Here is a 24862-nt window from a genome sequence, read left to right as displayed (position 1 = left end):
TGGCTTTGCAAACAAAAACAATCAAGTCTGGAATTCTGGTTTCTGGATGACATTTTGGTGTGCAACATTGCCAGGTTTTAAAAAACACATCTCACCGCTCTCACTCACCATTGCAATTGCAAATTTGCAATGCGGTTTCCCGTCGGTTTAGAAACCGTTCCCTCTCTGAATCGTGATAACACATTTCTCATACCCATCGCACGAAAGTTTAAAATAAAATCAGATTTTTGGAAACATAATTAACCGACGTCGCCAGAGGGCCATAGGACAATAGCGTCGCCGTGATTCTTTGATCGCACAACAATAAAATAATGTTATGACTTCCTGCGCCCTTTTAATTTCCGTGCATTTGGAATTAACAGGCGACTTTTTTTAAAGTAACATGGATCAAAAAGTAAACATGCGCAAAAAGATCTTCGACTAAAGGCTAAGGGGCAATAAAAATAATAAAAGGTGAAATGAAATCAAATTAATAAATTTATTGCCAAATTTTGAATCAAACAATCGATGAATTAAAATTGTTTTTGAAAACATTGGCGTGAGTCATTTGCTCAACGAAAGTGACAGACCCTTTCCAAAATATTTGCCGCAATTCCAATCGAATTTGTTGAAACCAACAATATATTCCCTAAGAATCAATGAGTGATGGCAAATCACATACAGATTCTGAATCTTCCATATATAATAAAACAGCAAGCTTTTTGGGGGAGGACTGGAGGAGCCTGTGTCTGTCACGGATAATGTCACGGATAATGTCACGAAAATTTTGGGGGAGGAGCTTATTCATGTCTCAAGGGGGAGGAGCTTATTCATGTTATAACGCTGTGATGGGTCAGTCGAGTCGCTGCCCAGACATACCCAAACATGCCCAAACATGCTAATCACCACCAGATGTCTATAGCGTCGACGTGATGACGCAATCTTTGATGACGCAACCATGACGCAACAAGCCAACAACCAGAATTGCATTTTAATTTTGCAGTTATTTAAGTAATAGGTCGTTATTTTTCAATTTTAATCATTGAACTTTAAGTGTAAAAAGAGGGAGATATAAGTTGAGCAAATTAAATGCAAATAACTTGCAAGGTTATTGAACTGTAAATGAAAAATCCTTCAGGATAGCAGTTGCGGAAGGGAAAGTTGGATGCGAGGTTATATAAGGGTGCTCGACATGAGGTGATGTAAAGGTGTGACTACCAACACACTGTTTCAACTGAAAAGACAAGACAAAAATTATTCTCAACATGGCATATATAAATGTTGGCATTCCGTTTAGCGACGGTTTGTTGATTAGTGGGGAACACGCCCACTCCATCAACAAAAAAACCATAAAAAATCATGTTAAACCAGACAAGGGTACAAAAACCCAACAGGCATGTAGTGTCTCCGACTACAATCCAACCGGAGTCTCACAAGGCAGCTCAGTATTATATATTGATAACCTAAACGGTAACATTATAAACAATTACCGATATGAAAGTAAAAAAAGCAATCGAAATCAATCAGACCGTCGTTCAGATCGATGTAGTACCAATCCTGCTGAACGGAACGAGCGAAATTATCAGACAAACTGTAACATTCGATACCCGGAAGTCTATGATGAATCCGGGAATGGAAACAGAACTACGGTACGAAGGACGGGTAATCGTTATCCGGTCCAGATGGACATTTTATGTGATCAAAATAGCCCTAACCACCAACCTAAAGGTGGTAACAGGCGCCATATCCAGAACCACGAATCTCATAGAGCTCCACCAAACACCGTTTTTATCCAAAATTATACAAACTATGATAATAGGATTATTCACCACTACGGATGTAATCCAATTGGAAATACAAATTCCAATGGCCAACAAGGTCGTCATTTTAAAAATTATGACGGAAACCAGAATCATCACGACGGGTATCACCCCGATCGTAATGTTTCTGGAACCACGATTGAGCAACCAGTACGACAACCAGCAAATAAGGCTAAAATACATCCAAGCCGGCCATCAGTAGCGTGGACAATTCCGATGGGTGAAACTGCGACAGCTCAAAAGAAACAAAAAGTCAAAAACCAAAAAGAATTTGAAGCATATCCTGCGGAGGAGGTTACGGAAGAAGCTGCTCGTGCGCATGAACCGGAAAATGTAGAACCAGAACCGGAAGTAGCTCCAAGTGAGCAACTAGATGAACCCGACCCCCACGAACCCGAAGAATATTCAGCCCTATCTTTACCGGAAGACGCGGCTCGTGCGCATGAACCGGAAAATGTAGAACCAGAACCGGAAGTAGCTCCAAGTGAGCAACTAGATGAACCCGACCCCCACGAACCCAAAGAATATTCAGCCCTATCTTTACCGGAAGACGCGGCTCGTGCGCATGAACCGGAAAATGTAGAACCAGAACCGGAAGTAGCTCCAAGTGAGCAACTAGATGAACCCGACCCCCACGAACCCGAAGAATATTCAGCCCTATCTTTACCGGAAGACGCGGCTCGTGCGCATGAACCGGAAGTAGCTCCAAGTGAACAACTAAATGAACCGCACCCCCACGAACCCGAAGAATACTCAAAAGCAAAATATTTACCGGATAACGAGTATGCAACACCTCCGATTCAACCTGAAAAAAAGGTCCGAAAAGGGTTGGGGAAATTCTTTTCTGATATGTTTAAAACAAAGAAGCAAGAACCGGTTGGGAAAGCTAAACCTGACAAGACAAAACCTACCGACGAGACGCTCGTAGAAAGAACAACTAAGAGCGAAAAGGAAAAGGAAAGAAAAATCAAACAAACTGTAACCAATCAGCAGACAGCACAAGGGCAACGGGAACCGCAGAAACCAAAAGAAGACGAGAAAAAACCATCAGAAAATAAAAAAAATTGGTTCAAAAAAAAATTAGAAAAAGCAGAAGAAAAAATACAAAAATTTGGTAATAGTGTAAAAGAAAAAAAAGATAAAGGGATAAAAAATGTTAAAAACGGGGCTAAGAAAGTCACCAAATTTTTTAAGAAAAATAAGAAATAAATAAGGCGCGATGTAGAGGAAAAGAAACGGAAGAACGGAAAAAATGCAAGACAAATCTCGAAGATATATGACCGGAAGAATAAAGCGGAAGGATGGGACTGGATAGGACTGAAAGAAAAGGACCGGAGGAAGCGAATGAAAGAAAGTGGATGGAAGAAATGGACCGGAAGTAGAACAGGGAAGAATTTGACTGGAAGAAAAGGACCGGAGGAAGAACAAGGAAGAAATTGACTGGAAGAGAAATGGACTGGATGAATAAAGCGGAAGGATGGGATTGGATAGGACGGGAAGAAAAGGAACAAAGGAAGAAAATGAAACAAAATGGATGGAAGAAATGGACTGGATGAATAAAGCGGAAGGGTGGAACTGGATAGGACTGGAAGAAATGGACCGGAAGTAGAAAATGAAAGAAAATGGATGGAAGAAATGGACTGGATGAATAAAGCGGAAAGATGGGACTGGATAGGACTGGAAGAAAAGGACCGGAAGTAGAACAAGGAAGAAAGTGACTGGAAGAGAAATGGACCGGAAGAAAAACATGGAAGAATTAGACTGGAACCGATAATTTGTGTAGTAAAATAGATTTGTGATAAACTGGCTCATTTTACAAATAAAAAAAAGTTCTCATTGATGCCAACAGAGATTAAACAAACCAGTAGGTATCATCATAGTCTATAACAGCAAAGAAATGCGTTAGTTAGCACTTCAATGTTATTACTTCACTTTCACCTTTTTTTACTCGTTGCATGTATAGTTGCGAATGAGAGAATGAATGTCCGTAACGGAATGCAGCAGTATCAAACTCATTTGTTATTTGAGCCTTAAAAGCGGGATGTGTAAGTGTAACCAGTTGTGAGAGGGAGTAGGCCGTATTCTTCCATTAAATTGGGTCCTACAAAACAAAAATAGAAATGAAAGATTCTCGACTTAATAATTCGGTTTGACCTACCCAAAAAACAGATGGCAGATATTCGTTGTAGGTGATGTGTTGCACCAAAGCTATAACGATTTCCTTAGTCTCCTGGTAAAGTTTCTCATCGTCCCATTGGGAGTTGATCAAAGCCAGCTGGTTAGCATACTTGTCGTGCAAACGAAGCCAAACGACGATGTGCAAGACACAGTTGGACAAGTGTACTGATTGACTCGTTGATCACCTGATTATTTTAACAAATTAGCCACATTCAAACCAACCAGTATTTATTTTAGAATTCGTACCTGCGACGAAGCATTGGCTTCCGTATTCGTCGGAAATACAATCCTTTCGTTCGGGATCGACTGGTAAAACAAACATAGTCCCCGCCGATTGTCTATTGGGGTAACACGACAACTTTTTCAGCAGCAGTCGAGCCATAAATGACGGAAGCGTCCAGATAGGCCGGAATTCGGTTGAGCTAATTGCATAATCAAGTCGAATCAAGTAAAGTAATGAATTGCATCATTAGGGAAAAAGCGAGCTACAGTACCTGGTCGGCATAACCGAATTTGCAATCTTCTCGAGGAGCGATGACAGAGCGGACGAAATCGTGACAGCTAACGCCAAATTGACTCTAGAATTCATTGTCGTGGTCCACATCGATGGGGAAACAAAGTGGGTTCGGTGGGGAAACAGAGTTCGCTCAGGTGACAAGTACTTGCCGTCACCCGTGCAACATTGAATCGCCGAATTGGTCACTTTTCACAACAGAAAATAAATTAGCCTTGCTCATTAAAAACAGAGAAAATGAATTAATTAGCTTACATGTACGGAAAGTAGGAACGTGAGTAATATCGTGAGCGACAAGTTGACCCCAGTGCATCACAGTAATTGTGTTAATTGATTGAATTGATTGTCGGGATAATCTGAGACGCCTTACGAAAAGATGCGGCTGACAGAGTCAACTGGAGCCCGGAGGCATAGTCCCGGCCATTCACGGGACGTCCAAATGCCTTTTAAAAATTAGGACAATAAGTAAACTTGTTGAATGAAGCTAACTATTAAATTCACCATCTGCGTATTGGGGAGGTAAGATGCGTTCCAAAGGCGAATTCGATCTACCCCAATTGGGGTAAGCAAGATTGTTGCATATGAAGCGTCGTAAGTCCTAAGTAATTTCAGAGTAGCATTATTCAATCTGTATCAAAGTCATTCAAAAACACTTTTACCTGTTGTACAAAGCAGATGCATTGCAGTGCAAGCAGGCTATGCACGGCAAATGGACGAAAGAGCGGTCTCCTTAACACACAAGTGTTGCAGTGTCACGGGCGAAGTCCTACATTTTCGTTACAGCAGTGCGAACCCGGCAATTTCAGGTTCAAGTTCAACCTAAAAATTCAAAAAACAATTTAGATAATCTTAAACAAAAATTTAAAAGAATAACTTACACATTAGCCAAGTTTCTAGACGCTTCCAGCGATTGAAGTCCTTTCCATCCTTCCTGCTGGCCTATGAGGGAGGCATATAGGTGGTAGGTAGCACTGTAGCTGTAGGCCGCAGAATTTTGCCAGGGAGCTAACATGTTATTCCCAGCATGCCATTCGAAAGCACTAATCTCTTCCACGTGCTGGCGAGCTACCGTAACAGCACGACTCATCTCGTCTTTGGTTATGTCTCTGGGCATGGCTGTCAACTCACTCGACTCGGGGAATCGTGCAACAGAAGCTGGGTTATTGAATAAATTAAACATTACCATTGGAAATTCACACTGATTAGACATGGTAACTTACATGTTGTCTTGAGAATGTCTATAGACAACAAGCTCCGAAATTTCCATCTGCTGCCGTACACCACCAAGGATTGTAGAGTCATTCAATGAACCAAGGTGAACAGAGAATGGCAGGTTTGCATTGAAACACAGATGGTTGATTAGCAGAGACGCAGCAGGACACCATGGTTCCTCTCCGGGAGTACGTCATACGCTATCCACAATTGTTATTGAATTAAAGAAAAATCAACTTTAAGACAAATTTGAACTGACGTGTAGGGATAGTTGAATACGTAAGAAAGATCCGGTCGATTGGACACTTGTGGTGCTGAATAAACAGGACTATAGCTGGTAGTATTGGCATAATACCACTGAGCTGGTAGGAGAATGAGTAAACACGCAAGTGGCAGCCACTTGAAAGAATGTAATCTAATATTTAATTAAAATTAAATATTTGATTACATTACATTTAATTGAATTAATTAAATTTAATACCTAGGTGAGAGAGTCATGATGTGTAGCAGCGAAGCCTCTGGCTGAATGACTAACATTTAATATAGATGCTCACATCAAATGATTACACTTTTGATGGGAAGCCTGAGGCCACATGTTGCGTCAGCGCTTTTTTGTCACCCTTGTTTCACCCTTTTCTTTGACTAGACATAATATAATGACATACGCGTTGACAGGAGGCGTTCAGGGGCTAATTTCGTATGCCTTTTGACATAATGCGGGTAAAATCGGGGGAAAGGTAAGATAAATTCATGGTCGGGCATAAATAAGAACGGCTTCAGTGTAGTATTCGACCGCTTTAGTGGTGTAAGCTGGAGCTTCGGTGTAGTAGCTGGGAACAGAGTTGTACTTAGGATCGGTGAAGGATGATGAGGCAGTATACTAAGTCGTGTAGTACTCCGGTGCCTTGATGGTCAAACTCGGGGCAGAGTATTACTTCGGGACGTCGGTGTAGTAGCTCAAGGGAAGCGTAAGTTGTGGTATAATACTCCGGCGCCTTAGATGTGTAGTACTTAAAGCCTCGGTGTAGTAACTGGTTGTTGTTTAATGTTTAGTAAGGCGGCGGCGTTGTGATTTGTGATCCGCCATACCAATGATACAAAATTACAAAGGTACACCAGCGGTCGACCCAGCCATCACAACACCCAACAGCAGCACGTCACTATAGTTAACTAAACAATTCATAAATTTAAACATTGATATTCAGTATAAATAACTGTCAAACAATTAGAAAAGAGTACCAACTGGAATATTAACAAATAGAAAAAAACTGGGATTGATACATAACTCAATGTAAAAAACAAAATATTTACCCATGATTACGAATTGGTTACACGAAGAGCAGAGCACGAGCAATGCAGTTGGGGACAGATGCTGGACACTGCAGTTATTGCCGTTTTGAAAATCATCACTCGACTGATTTCTATACCTTCTTTTCTCTCCTTTTACACGACTTGTTTGAAGACAATTCATTTTACGCCGAGTAAGACTTCGGGGCATCGGTGTAGTAGCTCGGGGCAACGTCAATTGTACTTGGGCGCTTCGGTGTTGTAGTAATTAAGGGCCTCGATGTAGTAGGCAGGGGGCAGCATACGTAGTCGTGTAGTATTTGGGTGCCTTAGTGGTGTAGTACTTGGGAACCTCGGTGTAGTACTCCGGCTCTTTGGTGATGTAGCTCGGGGCAGAGTTATACTTCGGAGCTCGGTGTAGTAGCTCGTAAGTTGTAGCTCGTAGTAGTAGCTCGTATGGAATTGAGTCAAACCCAAACCAGCCTCTTCTGCTGGAGTCATTTCGAATCTACATCAATTGAATATCGAGTCATTTAATTGTTGAAGCTGAAATAATTTGAAGAAAAAAAAAAATACCTTTTGCCACGTTCTCTGGTTGTCTCAATACTAGTTAATGCGGCACGACTAAGATGTTCAGCTTCGGTCGCTGTCTGGAAAAGTAAATGCGCGTAAGATGACGAACTGAGTCTGATGGTGATGTTCTTGTCGCGAAGGAATTTCTCCGTCTCGTCCATTAACCTCATGTTGAAGCGACCCGCGTGAGCAGCCGCGTTCACAGAGTAAATGTCAATACCCTGATGCTCACACATTTCACATTTTTCTTGGTTTTCTTGATAGCTTCGCCATAACCTGTTGAGTTAAAATAAAAATCGATTTGAAATAGAGCTCTGGTACTGTATAGGAATACCAAACAAAATTTAGGCAGTGAAATATTTACCGTTACGGCGAAGATCCGGACAACAAGTTCCTGGTTGTCCATCCGGCAGTTTGCAGCAGGCAGTATTGGGCAGTAGTGATCAGAACGAGATCGTACCACACTACGCAATCTTTAGCTAGCCGGCCAGGGCTATGACCACTCGTAACCACCAACTTTAGGGCAATAGTAAGGATATTCGTTGCTGTATTGATTGACAGCTGTTTGGACTGCTGTATGGATTGACACAGTAGTGTATGAAATGTCGACTGATGTCTCAAGTTTATAATTAGATTTCGGCACGGTATGAATAGGGACATAGGGAGGAAGAGCAGGTTCAACTTGAGGAAGTTCAAAGTAAGGTGGCAGTGTATAGTCGATGGGGGCGAGTAAGTCGGTTCAGGACTCGGTGATGTCTGGTAATTCGGGTTACGATTAGGTTTGACCTTCTCGGTCTCAAAAATCGGTTGGTAACGTCCATCGAACGGTAATTTAAATTCAAAGCCCAATCCAGAGGGATCGTATAGTAGCCTATAGCTGATCGTATTGAACCACATCATCGTCGCGTCGCGCCGCGCCGCGCCGTGCTAAAGTCTGTTGGGTTCGGGTTGATATTCAATGTGGCAGGTCGATTAAAGGGATTTTGACGTATTCAAATATCTTTTTAATTCGACCATTTGACCCTTTCGGTTTCTCGACGCCTTCGCTGCTGGAGAAGACAGAAAACAGCACGCCAAAAATGAGCACGCCAACCGTCCAACGCGGCAACATCTTGAATTCTTGAAAATTAAATAAATAAATAAATTCAGCTATAATTCATGCACGGAAATTGGATACGCCGGAGATAATTTCAAGAGGGTTTGCCCGCTTGTAAAATTTTTATAATAGGCCAAATTGAGTTCCCACTGTAGCCAAACGGTTAACAGGTGTAACGTCACAAATATAAGTTTGACAAGAGTGTCATGAATAACGTTTAATTATAACTTCACTCTTTTTTATTAAAATCGCACCATTGCTATTTAACACTGTTATAACTACATCTAAAGAAATTCTAGACAATATTAGACGTTCATCACTCCCCGCACGAAACTCTACACTGCAGCGCAACCAATATAAATTAATCCTTCATTAAATGAAAATGAATGAGCACTGACCTAAAATGAGGCCTTAGAACTCCAATATTGTAGTAGGCCCACAGTTTTTAATAATAATACACTTGGCAGAGAATAGCAACTCAATGGGATGTATGTTGCTGTTTTCACGACACCTGGTCAACTGACTCTGCTATGGAACCGTTTCTCTCTCTTGTGTTTATATACCCGATCAGGCGGGAAAGTTTGGTGGAACAACGTTTGACAACTACTACATTATAAGCCAGGCATATACAATAGCTTACCTTCATCCAGCCTTTCGCTATACAGCAGTAGTTTCCCACATAATGATTTCCTGTCTGTTAGAAATATACCTGCATCATAGACGAGAGATAGTCAGATAACGCATATAAACAATCGTATTTGTTGGCATTCGTGTCGAGTCAGTGTCTAGAATTGAAATTCTTTCTTATAGCAGAAACTTTCGCGTCTGACAGCCTTGATTATCTGATGGCGCATAGCAATTGTCAACCGTTAAAATACAAACAACCGATTGATATAGCAGCCTATTGAGAGGGAATTTCCGAACGCAGGTTTCCCCAAGTAAGAGCCGGTTTTCTATATTTGAATGGTGTGTTTTTATCGACTTTGTTTACCGAAGCAATTGTTCTCCAGACATCTAGAAAATTAGACATGGTGGGGAATCAGAAAAAAAGAAGCCGGAAAGCAATAGTAAGGTTATTGCAGGCTATTTGTCTGGCTACATGATAAGTACTCGAGAAAAAGTGTCGAAACAACATAAGAAATTGTCCATATAATAATCTGTTCTATCATGCTGCCTATGAACCAAATTGACGTTTCCTGTCGATAACCAAACTTGTTAGACTTTGATACCTTTAGAATCGCGCGTCAAAATCTGGTTTTTCAACTTTGTTGATGTTCCGGTTGATGGAGGTGAGCAACTGCTCCCAGCCGACTCGAAGCGTTTCCATGGTGTAGGCGGTTTAGGCGGTTATGAGTGTGTATCGGTTTTCAAACACCATCGATTCTTGAATGCCCTGGTTGAGCTTCTCCAACTCTTCCATGTGCGACTTGTAGGCGTAGACGTTCTGCTCCTATTCTTTCAAGCGGACCAACTGATTCTCCAATGATCCCTGAACATTCATTCAGTCGACAAAATACACAGAAAATCAGTTTGACGACATCAAAAGGAGAACAAGTCTTTGAAGAGACGGACCTGCATTCCCATTGCGATCAAAGCCACGGCGTCCATTTGGCACTCAATCCATGGTCCATCCGAGTTAGCCTTTTCGGCAAACTGGCGGCGCATAAGCTCATTGTTCTGTTGTTTACGAAGCCGGGACGGCCTCCAGAGTGCCGTCCCTTTGAGGAACCAACAGACGGACTTCCGCCCATTTGGAAGTTATGTCCTTAAACAAGAGAAAAATCAAATTAGTCCAACAACAAAGTACAACTTTTAAGGCAATTGAAGGGCTGGAGAGAAGGGTGAAAAAATCCGAATAAATAAAAATGAAAAACGATAAAAAAAAGAACATTCCCCATAAAAGAACATGCCCATTCACCAAGCAAACAGGCCATGGTTTACCTTGGGTGATGATTCATCCTTTTAACAAAATCAACGAGCGTTTGCAGCAGTTAGTTTGGGCCACACAAACACACGACACATAATAAATAAGTGATTTTTTTTTTAAATCAACGCCAACGTCGACCCAGTTGATAAGCGCCAAATTAAATTTAAAGCACGCAAATATAGTGAATCAGCAATAAAATCGTATCGAAATTATTTTAAAAACAAAAAACGACCCCCGTGTTATCTCCGCGATAAAAATCCGCAGCAGAGGAGTCGACAAGAGCAAGTGAATAATTTTTTTTTTTTTTTTAATACCTTGGCCGTAAGACTGGTGTATGGATTGTCCAAGCCGCCGGGGATGCTGTGCTGGCTAGCAAACGACTCGACTTGTTGAACCAGACCGACTGATCGATTGGTATTCCTTATCCGCCTCGCCAAGCGTGGCTTTGAACTCTTCGTGAGCCTCCAACAAGCCCTGGATTTCTTCCATCGTGTGGATGATGAACATGTCGACCAAATCCTCACGTGCTCCACCCAACCAGTTGTTTAAAGGCTATCAGTAAATAAAAAAGAAAGATAAGCTTTTGAGAAAATGAGAAAATCAGCCAATAATATGAAATTAGCTATCCAGAGTATAATGTAAGTAATACTGTACAATTCTAGAACAGTTTTAAGTTGTTCTAATTTGCCGCGTTTTTCCTCTAGTTTCCGATCAGCTGAACCAGCAACTACTCCTGATATTAGAGAAAGCGGGCTATATCGAGCACTTCCTGCAGTTGTGCAATTTTTTTTTTGTTTCAAATGGCGTCCATTGACTTCGGATTCGTAGGAGGTCCACAGAGCAAAAAAATCTACGAATAAATTGAGAAGGATTCAAGTTTTCTTTAGCACAATGAGTTCTGTTTTTCTCTTTTACCTGGGATGACGGACTTCCATTTTCATTTTCTGCTTCTGCGTCCGATCTCCGTGCCGAATGACGGCCACAACACGACGCAATTCCATCCTGGCAAAAACGAAATCCTGATTAATTATCGTATCGACTTTTTCGCTGAAAACATTTTAATACATCTTGCCAAAAGTCGTAGGCACTATCGGTGGGTCATCGAGCTGGAAAGGCAGAGCCCACGGAATATGTAAAGTGGGCGCCAAACGACGTGGAATTATATTTCCAAGAATCCTGGCGCAATCGTCGTAGTATTTTGCCGAATTTTTGACAAAACTAAAGCCAGCATTGACATCACAAACGAACGACCTGCCATTCGCCCTAACCAAGATACTTTAATTGAGCATTAATAATAAACAGCATGTAAATAGGAAATTACCTCAAGAGGTCAAAGCCGCTAACGGTTTGATTGATTGTTGATGAATCAATGAATCAAACCGTCAAAGGCTAGACAAACTTTACGCTGTTATTAACGTCCGCCTGCAGGGGACTATTCAGTTCGCTGGGTGGAAGGCTGAGCGGCTCAGAGCTGGCCGACGTTTCATGCTCCTTCACTCGACGTCCGGAAGAGTCGGAATCGACGGAAGTAATAGTCTCCGACATGCTTTTCGAGCCGTTCTTCAAGTGACGCAATAAAACACGCTGACTCATTTGCTGGTTGGGACTCGACGGATCAATATCCGGAGCGATGGCTGCGGTGGCAAGTGGAGGAGCTGATGACGTCACGATTTGATCCTCTTCTTCATCCGCCGAGGGAAGTTGAGACGAGTTGAGGGATGAGCAGGCGAAACTGGGTGGTGCCGGAAGCAACTCCTGAGCGTCCTGAGATCCCGGCCAGGGTGGAAACTGGACCATGATTTCCTTCTCCGTCTCAGATAGTTCGGCGGATGGGGGATCGGTGGGGGCTGGTGGTCGCTAGGGAGGCGGAGTGGGCGGATGGGGTGGATCTAAATCTGAATCGCAGGTGACGACAAAGGAGGTGGTGCCTTTGTCATCCGAGCTGGTGGTCCCACCACCACCTCCGCTCTGCCGGACAGCGACGGATGAATGCGGCTGGAGGACTGTAACTTGCCAAGTGCTGCCAAACTCGTCGCTATAGTTGCCGGCCGTATCCGGACACGAAACGTTCGAGTCGAACAATTTCTGGGCCTGCAGCAGTTTGCCTTCTTCCGCCGGATTGGGAGGAGGTCCATCGTGCGGATGAGGCTCCGAATCAGACCAGACGACATCTTCCACGTCGGTGAAGCCCAACGAGCGGTTCATGTCTGGCTTGGCCGGAAGCGAGGAAGCAAAGAGATCGTCGTTGTTGAGACTGCCATCATCGCTGGATCCGCTTCCGCTCAAGTAGCGGGTCGGGTCGTGAACCAGAACGCGACCGGCCACAATTTCTTCTTCGACGGGCGAGCGCGCGTCCTGATTTAATTTCATTTGTGTATACCGTGAAGGGCTGGAGGGCCGGCAGAGTGACGCTGCGGTTGGTGTTGGCCACGGGTTTGTTGCAGCCGTTGTACAGGTTCTCCTCGCTGGCCCGCCGGACGCACAAAGCCGAAAAGAAAGACGAACGCGATTTCTTCTTCTTGGCACCGTGATCCTATGGGAAAGTGATACACAAATCAAATAAAATGTTAACAAAAACAAGTTCAATCAAAAACCCCCCAGCAAAAGAATGCACTTAATAAAGTCGTTCGACAGCCCAGCTCGGCTATTTATGAGAATGCTCTTCCGACTTCCCATTCACATAAATAACACACACAGATATATTTATTATAAGAATGTGTGTCTGTGTGTCTGTGTCCACCCCTTTTAGTAGTGTAACTGGTGATGTTGGCTCCAGAGAGGTCTTTGTGTACATATCGATCCTACATCTTCTTCTCCCAGCCGTTCATCATCTTAATAGAAAATGGTGGGGGTCAACCACAATTTCTATCTTGTATTTCCCACCCACTTTTGTTTTATTACATCACCAGAGTAGGAACTCTCGAAGGCTTTATCGACATGCGCCAAATGGTAATAATATGTTACCCGTGTAAATCTAACAGAAGAGGGCCAAAAAGAGATGAACAAGTCATCCGGATGATCGATGGACCTTTTTTGTTTCTTATCCATCCTGGAATCTCTTCCTCCCTTTTCACACTGAATATTTATGATGATGAGAGAGATTCTTATTTGTTTCTTTGATGTGTATATCCCTCCCGGCCTGCGAACGAATTTGACGACAGAGAATGTCTGTTGACAATATCTGCAAAAAGAGGAGCTAGCATGTGAAAGGAATATCCAAAAAGCTGTGCCAGTATAGGATACCGGACCACTGGAGACTCTACGAGACAGAGGGGGGATCTGTATGCTCCTGCTGTATTGATTTTTCCTCTTCTCTCAGATCTCTCAGATCTCTCAGTGAGAGCAAACAAAAAGGGAAAGAATAAAAAGGACAGCCAAGGACACACACCAAGATGGCTGCCCTTACATCTATCATAATATGTAAAAAAAGATCCTGTCAGGATTTTTTTTTTTAATTATTTGGGGCTGATCAAAGTTGAGTGAATTTCTACCAGTGTTACTACCTTGCGACTCGTTAGGCATCCGAAAAATCCTTTGGCTCTTTGGCGCACGTGGGACGAGCGATCCAGCACGTCCGTTTCTTTCTTGTTGATGCAGTATTGCTCGCGAATGTCTTCGCGCGAGTAGAGGGCCGTCTCGTATTGTTGCTGCTGAGATGTAGTGGGTGGAGTCTCGGCTTTGCTTCCGCCGCCTCCGCCGGAAGCGCCGCGTTGATTTTTAGTCGTGCGACCCATTCGATCGCCAACGCCTCCGATGTTGGTCGCCTTAGTCGATCCTACGTCCACCTGAAAATACACACACACACACGTCAAAATGGTCACCAAATCGATTATTTCCCCCCTGGGCTAATTATACGTCAAAATGGAAGGGGGGAAGGGGCGTGGTGTTTCACTACTAATAATAGAAAAGGGGGTAGGATCGGTCGCTTTGATCCTGTATAAGTGCATTTGACAAGTAATTGGGAACGTCCATCATCTCTTCTTTTCAGTTTAGACGACTGAATTTGATCATTTGCTAGATTTTAATCTGTGGCAGGACTGCGACTGACCTAAATGGAAACGTCACTCCGGTTGTTGCCGCGGTTGCCTCTGCTGCCCGGCTGCTGCTGTTGGCCGCCAGCTGATGCCGACTGATGATGTGACGGTGGTCAAACGCCGAAATCTCTCGGCAATCCTCTCAACACACCTAATAAATAAAAACAAAATTTGACACATGTGTAACCATTGGTTAATCATTGCATTTGACCAGTTTTCTTAAATTGAATTCCCTCGTGAGGTTTAAGCGCGCGCGCGCCTTTATTTGAATAATCGATTGGACAATATCATCGTGTCAAAAAAAGGAGGAGGTGGATGTTTTAGCCGCAAAGTAAACAAGATTCCCTCATTTTTTTTTACCCCCCTCAGGTCCGCATACATCAGGGGGGGGGGGGGGGCGTCCATTGGGGAATCTAGGCGGATACAGGATACATACACAATATAATAACAAGGCCCCGGCATTTCTTAGATACGAGGAAATGCAGCCTCCGGGCCGTATCTACCTCACTGGCAATCCTATATAAATATATACGATGCTAATAAGCTTTTGACAGCCAGCCTCTTTCTCTCTCACGGACCTTGGCTCTCTCTCTCCTCCTCAGCGCCCAGCAGCCAGCCTTTGTGACAATTTCAACAAACGCATCGACCCTAAATCTTGTTTAGCAAACTGGCTGGATATGACATTCGATTAGAGGCTAGATGTAATATTACTATATTAGGGTTCATTACGAGTCACGCTAGACCTCAGCGCGCTCCGAAATTGCCTGTAAATCGCATCATCCAAATGATACCCCCGACCACGTTTTTTTTATCTTGGGCGGGGTATATTTTCTCCCGGCCTGTGATCATAATAATTCTCTGTCAAATAGAGAAGACGAGAGGATCAGATTTGATTTCAGAGCTATCTATATGCAAATGATTTATACACGCACCTAAAATACACGTAACAGGAATTTAGAACACTTTTTGAAAAAAAGGAATTCAAATTTTCGCGCCATGTCAAAACACAATTAAACATTCCAATCCGGATAAGATACGACCTAATAACAAAAGAAGAAGAAAAATAAAAAGAAGTTGGGTGCTGGTTTGATCGATTGTTTGTCTGCCATAGTTAGACGTCGGACAGGATTTTTTTTTTCAGGAGCCTTTACGGAATCTTGGGACAGATTGTTTCGCTGCGCCACGAAAAACAAAAAAAGATAAAAAGTTTCTTTTTATTTCCGTCTGCTGGATGACGACATCGTCGCCAACATCCAGATCAGATTTCCTATTTTGGTTTTTATTCTTTTATTATTACGCCCTCCCACCGTGAGATAACCGCATCTTGTCTGCTGCCCTGCTACTACACCGACGGCTCCCACATCCAGCACTTCCGGACATTTTTCCCCTCCCCTCGCATTCATTCCTTTAGGGCGAGAAACGAAAGTTGCTGATTATTATGTTTCCACCATTCCGGCGCAGAAACACACAGAGAAAAACCTAACCGACCCGATACACATTCAAATAGTGTCTTGTACATTCGCTTCACTGGGCGCAGCAGCAGCAGAGTCTCAGCCGTCTCTAAATATAAACTCTCTGTTTAATCTTCTGAGCTGGGAGAATAGTTTTGAACGATGGTGTGTGTGTGGGTATATATCTGGTGCACCCACAAAAGCCAGAAGGGGACATCTATACACACGCCGTTCCTATTTATCTACGTGATTGCAGGCTTTTAGGAGTTGACACAAGGCCGCTATTTATAAAGAGTGGTGGCAGCCTACTGCACTGCACATGTGTACGACTATCTACCGATAATTGTCCAGGAATAACTGAAATTAGCGCAATTCGATATAATAGGAGAGAGAGACGACGTGATAAATCAAAAAGAAAATGATGTGTGAAAGAATAAGAATAAAAATAATAATAAAGAAAAAGTAGGAGGAACCTGGCGTTGCGTGATGCTGTTGAATGATGGCGTTTCCGACTCCGGCGCTCGTGTCCAGTCTCTCGAGTAAGCTCTTATATTGATCGCCATCTTTTTGGGGGGGCTCCTTGTTTTTTTTTCTTTTTTCTCTGATGCTTCGATCCTCCTTGCTGCTCCTGGATGAGCTGCTGCCCTGGATTGGGCTAGTGCTGCCTTCCACACGAGTGAATTGATAGGTTAATAATGATGGATAGACTGTATAGCAGAGAGGCCTATGTAGTATAACGGCGAATGCTGACACACAATCGTTTGAGGAGCTCAAACCTACAGGAGCGAAAGAAAACATGGGAGTAATTTAATTCTTAATGGATATTATAGCCCACAACAATTTTATACCTCTTCGTCCATGGCTCCTCTTCCCCCTCCTGTGTGTCTGTGATGACACAAAATTCAAGAGAAAATCAATAAACAGAGGGCAAAACAAAACAAATCAACACATCAAAAAATGCCTCGAGATCTTACGACGTGATTTGACGTGTTTCTATGACACAATGATCTAAGCTGATCTAAAAGTATATAACCATTTTACTAGGCAAAACATTTACATCTATGATGCAACTGAGTTGCCAACTTGCCATGCATCTGACTTCCTTTGATTAAGTGATTCATTCTTACGGTTTAATTAACAGCAATACTTTGACATACCGCATAGTTCTTCCACGATACAAGCACGACATCGTTTTTCATTTTTAAGTAAAAACCATCCTGGGATCCTGTTGGCTTTGCAAACAAAAACAATCAAGTCTGGAATTCTGGTTTCTGGATGACATTTTGGTGTGCAACATTGCCAGGTTTTAAAAAACACATCTCACCGCTCTCACTCACCATTGCAATTGCAAATTTGCAATGCGGTTTCCCGTCGGTTTAGAAACCGTTCCCTCTCTGAATCGTGATAACACATTACTCATACCCATCGCACGAAAGTTTAAAATAAAATCAGATTTTTGGAAACATAATTAACCGACGTCGCCAGAGGGCCATAGGACAATAGCGTCGCCGTGATTCTTTGATCGCACAACAATAAAATAATGTTATGACTTCCTGCGCCCTTTTAATTTCCGTGCATTTGGAATTAACAGGCGACTTTTTAAAAAGTAAATTTTCTGATGTATCTTCAAGCCTTTAATAACATGCGCAAAAAGATCTTCGACTAAAGACTAAGGGGTAATAAAAATAATAATTTTGAATCAAACAATTTTGAATTAAAATTGTTTTTGAAAACATTGGCGTGAGTCATTTGCTCAACGAAAGCGACAGCCCCTTTCCTAAATATTTGCCGCAATTCCAATCGAATTTGTGGAAACCAAAATATATTCCCTAAGAATCAATTAGTGATGGCAAATCAAACACAGATTCTGAATCCATATATAATAAAACAACAAGCTTTTGGGGGAGGGGCTTATTCATGTCACGCACAATATCACGGATAATGTCACGAACATTTTGGGGGAGGAGCTTATTTATGTCACAACGCTGTGATTGGTCAGTCGCTGCCCAAACATGCCCAAACATGCCAATCACCACCAGATGTCTATAGCATCGCCGTGATGACGCAATCTTTGATGACGCAACCATGACGCAACAAGCCAACAGCCAGAATTGCATTTTAATTTTGCCGTTATTTAAGTAATAGGTCGTTATTTTTCAATTTTAATCATTGAACTTTAAGTGTAAAAATAGGGAGATATAAGTTGAGCAAATTAAATGCAAATAACTTGCAAGGCTATTTGACTGTGAAATAAAAATCCTTCAGGATTGCAGTTGCGGAAGGGAAAATTGGATGCAAGGTTATATAAGGGCGCTTCGACACGAGGTGATGTTTAAGAAGGTGCAACACACACAGCACGAACCGTTTCTTTCTGAATTTTTACCACAAAAAAAAACAGGACGAAACATGTCTAAAAATTTGGGAGTCCCATTTAGCAACGGTATGCTTATCAATGGCGACACCCTGGGTATCACCATCAATCCCAGAACCCAGACTCCCTCAAGCGGCATATCAACAATGCCAGCAACCCCGAATAGCAATACTAACCTATTGCCAATACCTGACCGTCCTGACCTATACAATAATCAGACATTTCACAATCAAAGACCTGTCTTTTGGGATGCGCCATGCGGCATGCGCCATGCCATGCCAGAAAACCAGCGCTGCCTAAATACAACAGCCAACATTACCATAATTTGCCAAGCAACTACGGTGTCGGTCAGCGTCGTCGAAAGACAAAGGGAATTTACCCAAACCCGTACCAGACAACAACAAAATAACGACAACATGGTATTTCAAAGAGAATACCGACGACCGCAAGAACATGCGGTTCGATTTCGCCATCCGAACCAATTTGATCGATTTCCTGATAACCAATTTTGCAATCAACATCACCTTGATCGCAATGAAAGAGCTCATAAGCCGTCTGTAACTTGGTTGATACCTATGGGTGCTTCTGCCGCACCCACGAAAATACAACCCGACGCAAAATCGTCTGCCACACCTGATACAGGTACTAGACTAAAAACCACAAAACACACTGATTCCAAAAACCCGGCTAGGGTAATAAAATTAAAAAAACCAGACCATAATACACCACCAGCAGAACGTGATAACCCGGGTCCCGGACTGGATTGTCCAAATAAAAAATTTTTTTTGCCGGTCGTAATCAATGACAAACTGGTAACTATGAAAATTGATTCAGGTTGCCACGATTCTATCATTAGCAGTCGTGTCTGGCAGGAGCTTGGCCGACCACAATTAGATCCTGTCCCTGACAAGAGGTATTCGGCAACTGGAACTGAAGTCGTGTTGAAGGGACAATTCATCGCCCGCGTCCAGTACGCCGGAACGATTTTTGAGCTACCTGTTCAGGTGTCAGACAGTATGGACACCAGAAGTCTGATGGGAAGGCGCTGGTTTCCTACTCTCAACTTGGATTGGAATGGCGTATTCCACTGCACCTCGAACGTGCATCCATTACAAGAACAGACGGAAGAAAAAAGCAATCAGGAACTGCAAATGAAGCTCTACAGAAGTCAGCACTTCTATATTCAAGTCAAAGTCGAGGGCGTCAATCTAATGATGATGCTAGACACGGGAGCGACACAGTCCATTATCAGCTCGGCTGATTGGGAAAAGATTGGCAAGCCTGAACTAAAACCGACGCAGATTGTCATTCGGGATACGAGCAATAAGATCCTGCCTCTAACCGGTCAGTGCACAATCTCCTGCGAGTATAATGGGCAAAAAGCAAAAGTCCCAGTTTTTGTTTACAATGGTCAACATTACCCATTAATTGGGACGAACTGGTTTCCGCAATTTAAATTCGATTTCAATAACATCTTTGCGAAAATGACGTTCAACCAGACAGCCTGCAAAACGAAACCAATTCAAAGTAGTTCTTCCACTGAGAAAACACTGGTACCGGAAAAGATTTCCGTACCAGAACCGGACGTCAAAGAGATCCAGGAAGAATTAAAACTTCCAGAAATTGAAAAAAAAAAAAAAAAAAAATGTTTTGAAAAGCGGTTTAGATGTTTTAAAAAATATATTTAAACGAAAACTACCAAATGAACAGAAAAAAGATAAAACGAAAGATAAAAAGAAAAAAGATAAATTAAAAAAAGAATAAGATAATTAGTCGGAAAAAAAAATGAAACGAACGGAAGGGCCAGGAAAGTTTTCGAGTAAAAAATGACCGGATGAAAATAGAGGGGAAAGGAATTGGAATGTAGAAGGATATGTAAGAAAATGACTGGAAGAAAAATGACCGGAAAGAGATGTAAGAATAAGAAAAACGAAACGGGAAATGCAAAGGCCTAGCCTAAATCAATAAAGGGTAGAAAAAAGAATCCCGCAATTACCAAATAAGATCATCAACCAAAAGGAGACATCACAGTTATTTTCGGTATTAGGTCGAGCGTCATATTACGTACCTGCGAATGTTAGCTTCTGAAGAAACAGTCCTCTATGAGTCGCCAGATGATGGCGTTAAACACCGGCATGATTGTACCCTCTATGGCCTACACATCACACAACACATGGACTCATTCGTCGAACAAATAGCGCATATGCAGCTTGTAAAATAAAATAAAATAAAATATCGTAAAAGATTGGTTTGTTTTTCTTTTCAGGTATAGCCGATAAAAAACGACTCGTGTCACATTTTTACGAGTCAATAAACAACCGACTATACACTGACGCGTGTGTGTAGTGTACATTATAGATGAAGCTCGAAGCAACAGGATGATAAACTATAGAACCTCATTTGGTTTTTCCCGCCAGAATATAATGAAATTTCAGGCGAACTCGGCCAAATTCACGATGAATGGTAATAACTCCATCTCTGGTAATCACAACCATTTTTTCTCTTTTTGGGCTGTTTGACATTATGAGTCATGTACTCACGTAGTTATTTTCCCTTTTCTTATATAAGACCCCTCTCCTGGAGAAAGAGATTGACGTCGGGGAAACTTTTCATTATAACCGACCAGATTCGGCCCGCCAACTCAAACACAGATGGGCTGGAAAAAGAAAAGAAAGAGTGTCATAGAGCACGTCAATTACTTTGAAAAGTTACGTGGTTGTGTATATACTTGTGTTTGCAGACTCGGTGACGTCACGCTCAAAACACCCAAATCACATAGGCGTACAATATTTTTAGACCAAAATGTCACATTTTCCGCCGAGGTCGCAAACATAACGCGCCTTGTTATATAAATAACTTTTAATAAGTAATAACAAATGACGTGAATAATATCGTTTTTAGGAAAAAGTTGCCGACCCCGTGTATGTGGATATTATTACACTCCCGCCGCCCTGAAGCAAAAAACCCTCCCCCCAAAAGTAATAATTGAAAAGTAGAGAAAAGAACCTCCTGCTCGCGTCAAATCTTCAAAAGTTTTCCCAGACGAGTTCGTGACCCACCGACACGACATATACACCCTACAGCGACACGCTCTTATAGTACTAGTATTATACCATATGCAACACTAGTACATATAACTGTATCGATTCGTTGGAATCTAATTTTCATGTTCGCACTTGGACTGAAAATTTCTACACGACCCAACGGGCGTGTGAGAGCGCTCCAGTGGAATTATAGATGACACGTGTACTTTTCACAATGAGTTCTCCACACATCTACATTTCCGCCGTGTCGGGAGTTTTTATCTTTTTCTTTGGTCCGTCCAGTGTGCTGTCAATCAAAGCGGATGAATGCGCTCGATACACTCACATTTCCGTCGAATCCTGACTCGACTATCCTACTCAAAGTTGTAGAGTACCTCCCTATATGTAATACACACTATTTGCCTATATTGTGAAGGATAATCCCGAGCAGCTCTAGGCGCCAAATAATACGCATATATCTACATAAATTTTTTTCCGGAATTATTCCAGAGACTCCCCTCTCTCCTGTTATGTGGCGTGGTCTGACTAACAATAAATGGTGGATGACATAGGCGTCGGGCACACGTTAGATTGCGATATATTCCCCCCCCCCCCAGAGATCCAATTCAAAGAAAGATGTATCTCTCTATCAAATCTAATCTGTTTTTCATTTGTTTTTTCGCACTCCGTCATATCAGGATCGCTCGACGCCTCCTCCACCGCACTTGATTAAAAAGAACAAACCATCGATTGATCATCTCGTGAGCGGTCGAGCCGCGGCTATATAACATTGGAAATCCGGGAAATCAATACGGATCGTGTGTACGTGTGTACATTGACGACTGAGAACCTCCCACCCAAAAAACCAATAGGAACGACTGAAAAAGAAAAGCGCAAAAGTGTCAAACGGTTTAGCATTCATTTACAATTCCAGCATTTGTACAAGTCCCTTGTCCGTCTGCTGCTAACATTAGACCGCCGTGGAGCCGGTGTCGACACTGTGTACACGCATTAGTGAAATGGAGACCCTCTCATCCGAGCTGTCGCCGTGATCGAATTCGACTTTGATGTCCACACAATAGTCCCTACAAATGATGACAAGCGAGAAAGTGGCTACTGCTACTTATATTAGCAAAAAAAAGGATAACGATCTCATCTAATCAAAAAGCAGATAGATTCTCTGTCCGTCTCACAACAAGTCCAAAGGCGAAACGAAGGGGGGTAAAGCTCATTTGACATGATAGAGATGGAAGGGGGGAGATTTCAATTATTGCGGGATATACATGTCGCAGCGCAAAGAGGAGAAGATTTGATCGATTCGGTGATGGCAATCTGTATATAACCCATTATTGCGTACGAATCCTATATTTACGTCGTTTCTTTTGTGTTGCAAAGATCTACCTCTACCCACTCCCATTTTCGATTTTTGACTATTCAAATTTCTTATTTTGAATTTCAAAATCATCCTAACGTCATATACAAGAGGCGGAATAGAAAAGGCGGAAAAAGTTCCAACGTCATCAACGATATAACATTTGACGACGAGGCAATTTACTCGACTCTTGATTCGTAACGCAATTTACGGGGAATTGGGCGCCTGGCTCTAAGAAATTCAAATTTGGCGGGCTAAATCCGAGATGAAAAGAAACGGCACACGCAGTATACATCCGTCAACCGCCCAATGCGGACGCGACTCCATTTCAATAAGTAAATAGTCTTTCCCTCCCCGGCCGCCAGCAGGAAGATAAATAGAAGAGAACAAACTCGATTGCGGTGCACACAGAGCGTTTCTCATTAGCCAAACATTCAACGGTGGGAGGTAGAAACTAGAAAGTCAAATTGGCCAATTAAACCAAAACGCCCAGACGCTCTAGAAATATATTCAGGGAGCCCAAAAGTAGTATAGAAGATGAACATCCTACCGAATAAACTCGGTATATAACATTTGATTGGGTGGAATCAAAAGTTCAAACAAACCCAAAAAGGGGGGGGGGGCACAGAGCTCGGCGGGACTTTTGACAGCTGGTCCGGTAAACTTTTAGTTTTTAAACAAACAGACAGACTGGGAAATAGAAAATTTGTTTTGTGTTGAAAACTAACCTGAACCCTTGAGCTTTTGGTTGGATCGACTCATGACTTCCAGGTGCAAGTCAAAGTCGAGGGCTTGGATCTAATGATGATACTGGACACGGGATCGGCATACTCCTTTATCAGCTCGGCTGATTGGGAAAAGATCGGCAAGCCTGAACTAAAACCGACGCAGATTGTCCTTTGGGATACGAGCAATAAGATCCTGCCTCTAACCGGTCAGTGCACAATCTCCTGCGAGTACAATGGACAAAAAGCCAAAGTCCCAGTTTTTGTTTACAATGGTCAACATAACCCATTAATTGGGACGAACTGGTTTCCGCAATTTAAATTCGATTTCAATAACATCTTTGCGAAAATAACGTTCAACCAGACAGCCTGCAAAACGAAACCAATTCAAAGTAGTTCTTCCACTGAGAAAACACTGGTACCGGAAAAGATTTCCGTACCAGAACCGGACGTCAAAGAGATCCAGGAAGAAGTAAAACTTCCTGAAATTGAAAAAAAAAAAAAAAAAAAATTTACCGACCTAGACCCTACCGACGAGACGCTCGCAGATAGAACAACTGAACCGAGTGGAACGGAGAAAAGAAAAGTCAAACAAACTAATACCAATCAGCAAATGGCACAAGGGCAACGGGAACAGCAGCAACCAAAAGAAGACGGGAAAAAACCCTCAGAAAATAAAAAAAAATTGTTCAAAAAGAAATTAGAAAAAGTAGAAGAAAAAATACAAAAATTTGGTAATAGTGTAAAAGAAAAAAAAGATAAAGGGATAAAAAATGTTAAAACGGGGCTAAGAAAGTCACCAAATTTTTTAAGAAAAATAAGAAATAAATAAGGCGCGATGTAGAGGAAAAGAAACGGAAGAACGGAAAAAATGCAAGACAAATCTCGAAGAGATATGACCGGAAGAATAAAGCGGAAGGATGGGACTGATTGGGTAGGACTGGAAGAAATGGAAAGAGGAAGAAAATGAAAGAAAATGGATGAAAGAAATGGACTGGATGAATAAAGCGGAAGGATGGGACTGATGGATAGGACAAGAAAGAAAAGACGGAGTAAGCGAATGAAAGAAAGTGGATGGAAGAAATGGACCGGAAGTAGAACAGGGAATTCGCCTGGATTATGGATTTCGATGGAATGGAATGGAATTCGAGGGGAATTCGACTGGAAGATAAATGACTGGAAGAATAAAGCGGAAGGATGGGACTGGATAGGACTGGAAAAAAAGGAAAAGAGGAAGAAAATGAAAGAAAGTGGATGGAAGAAATGGACCGGAAGTAGAACAGGTAAGAATTCGACTGGA

General features: G+C 42.3%; 2 protein-coding genes and 2 long non-coding RNA genes across 4 annotated transcripts; 1 reads left to right on the top strand and 3 right to left on the bottom strand.

The window, feature by feature from the left end:
- Positions 1-1661: 1661 nt before the first annotated feature.
- On the top strand, positions 1662-3705 carry LOC124320625 (sporozoite surface protein 2-like). The gene is made up of 2 exons (XM_046783476.1): positions 1662-2615; positions 3649-3705. The coding sequence occupies exons 1-2, from the start codon at positions 1662-1664 to the stop codon at positions 3703-3705; spliced, it is 1011 nt and encodes a 336-aa protein (XP_046639432.1).
- Positions 3706-7410: 3705 nt separating this feature from the next.
- LOC124320168 lies at positions 7411-7982 on the bottom strand. The gene is made up of 3 exons (XR_006913802.1): positions 7928-7982; positions 7567-7839; positions 7411-7498 (listed from the first exon to the last, which is right to left on the bottom strand). It is a non-coding gene; the product is annotated as an uncharacterized LOC124320168 (long non-coding RNA).
- Positions 7983-10028: 2046 nt separating this feature from the next.
- On the bottom strand, positions 10029-11123 carry LOC124320146. The gene is made up of 3 exons (XR_006913781.1): positions 10901-11123; positions 10232-10424; positions 10029-10148 (listed from the first exon to the last, which is right to left on the bottom strand). It is a non-coding gene; the product is annotated as an uncharacterized LOC124320146 (long non-coding RNA).
- A 1516-nt stretch (positions 11124-12639) lies between these two features.
- On the bottom strand, positions 12640-16589 carry LOC124317768. Its single transcript, XM_046782786.1, has 4 exons — positions 16545-16589; positions 14635-14771; positions 14090-14371; positions 12640-13119 (listed from the first exon to the last, which is right to left on the bottom strand). The coding sequence occupies exons 3-4, from the start codon at positions 14318-14320 to the stop codon at positions 12847-12849; spliced, it is 504 nt and encodes a 167-aa protein (XP_046638742.1). The 5' UTR covers positions 14321-14371; positions 14635-14771; positions 16545-16589; the 3' UTR covers positions 12640-12846.
- Between the last annotated feature and the right edge of the window lie 8273 nt (positions 16590-24862).

Source organism: Daphnia pulicaria, chromosome 1 (assembly GCF_021234035.1).
Source record: "Daphnia pulicaria isolate SC F1-1A chromosome 1, SC_F0-13Bv2, whole genome shotgun sequence".
Lineage (NCBI taxonomy): Eukaryota > Metazoa > Arthropoda > Branchiopoda > Diplostraca > Daphniidae > Daphnia > Daphnia pulicaria.
Note: the sequence above shows the minus strand (reverse complement) of the source record. Positions and strands in the feature narration are given on the sequence as shown.

Excerpts from the sequence above, each read along its gene's own strand:
- LOC124317768 (XM_046782786.1), bottom strand. The coding sequence starts at position 14,320 with ATGGGTCGCACGACTAAAAATCAACGCGGCGCTTCCGGCGGAGGCGGC. Across the intron at positions 13,120-14,089 it reads GATGCCTAACGAGTCGCAAG|GATCACGGTGCCAAGAAGAA; the intron begins GTAGTAACACTG and ends ACTTTCCCATAG.
- LOC124320625 (XM_046783476.1), top strand. The coding sequence starts at position 1,662 with ATGGACATTTTATGTGATCAAAATAGCCCTAACCACCAACCTAAAGGT. Across the intron at positions 2,616-3,648 it reads CGATTCAACCTGAAAAAAAG|AGATTAAACAAACCAGTAGG; the intron begins GTCCGAAAAGGG and ends TGATGCCAACAG.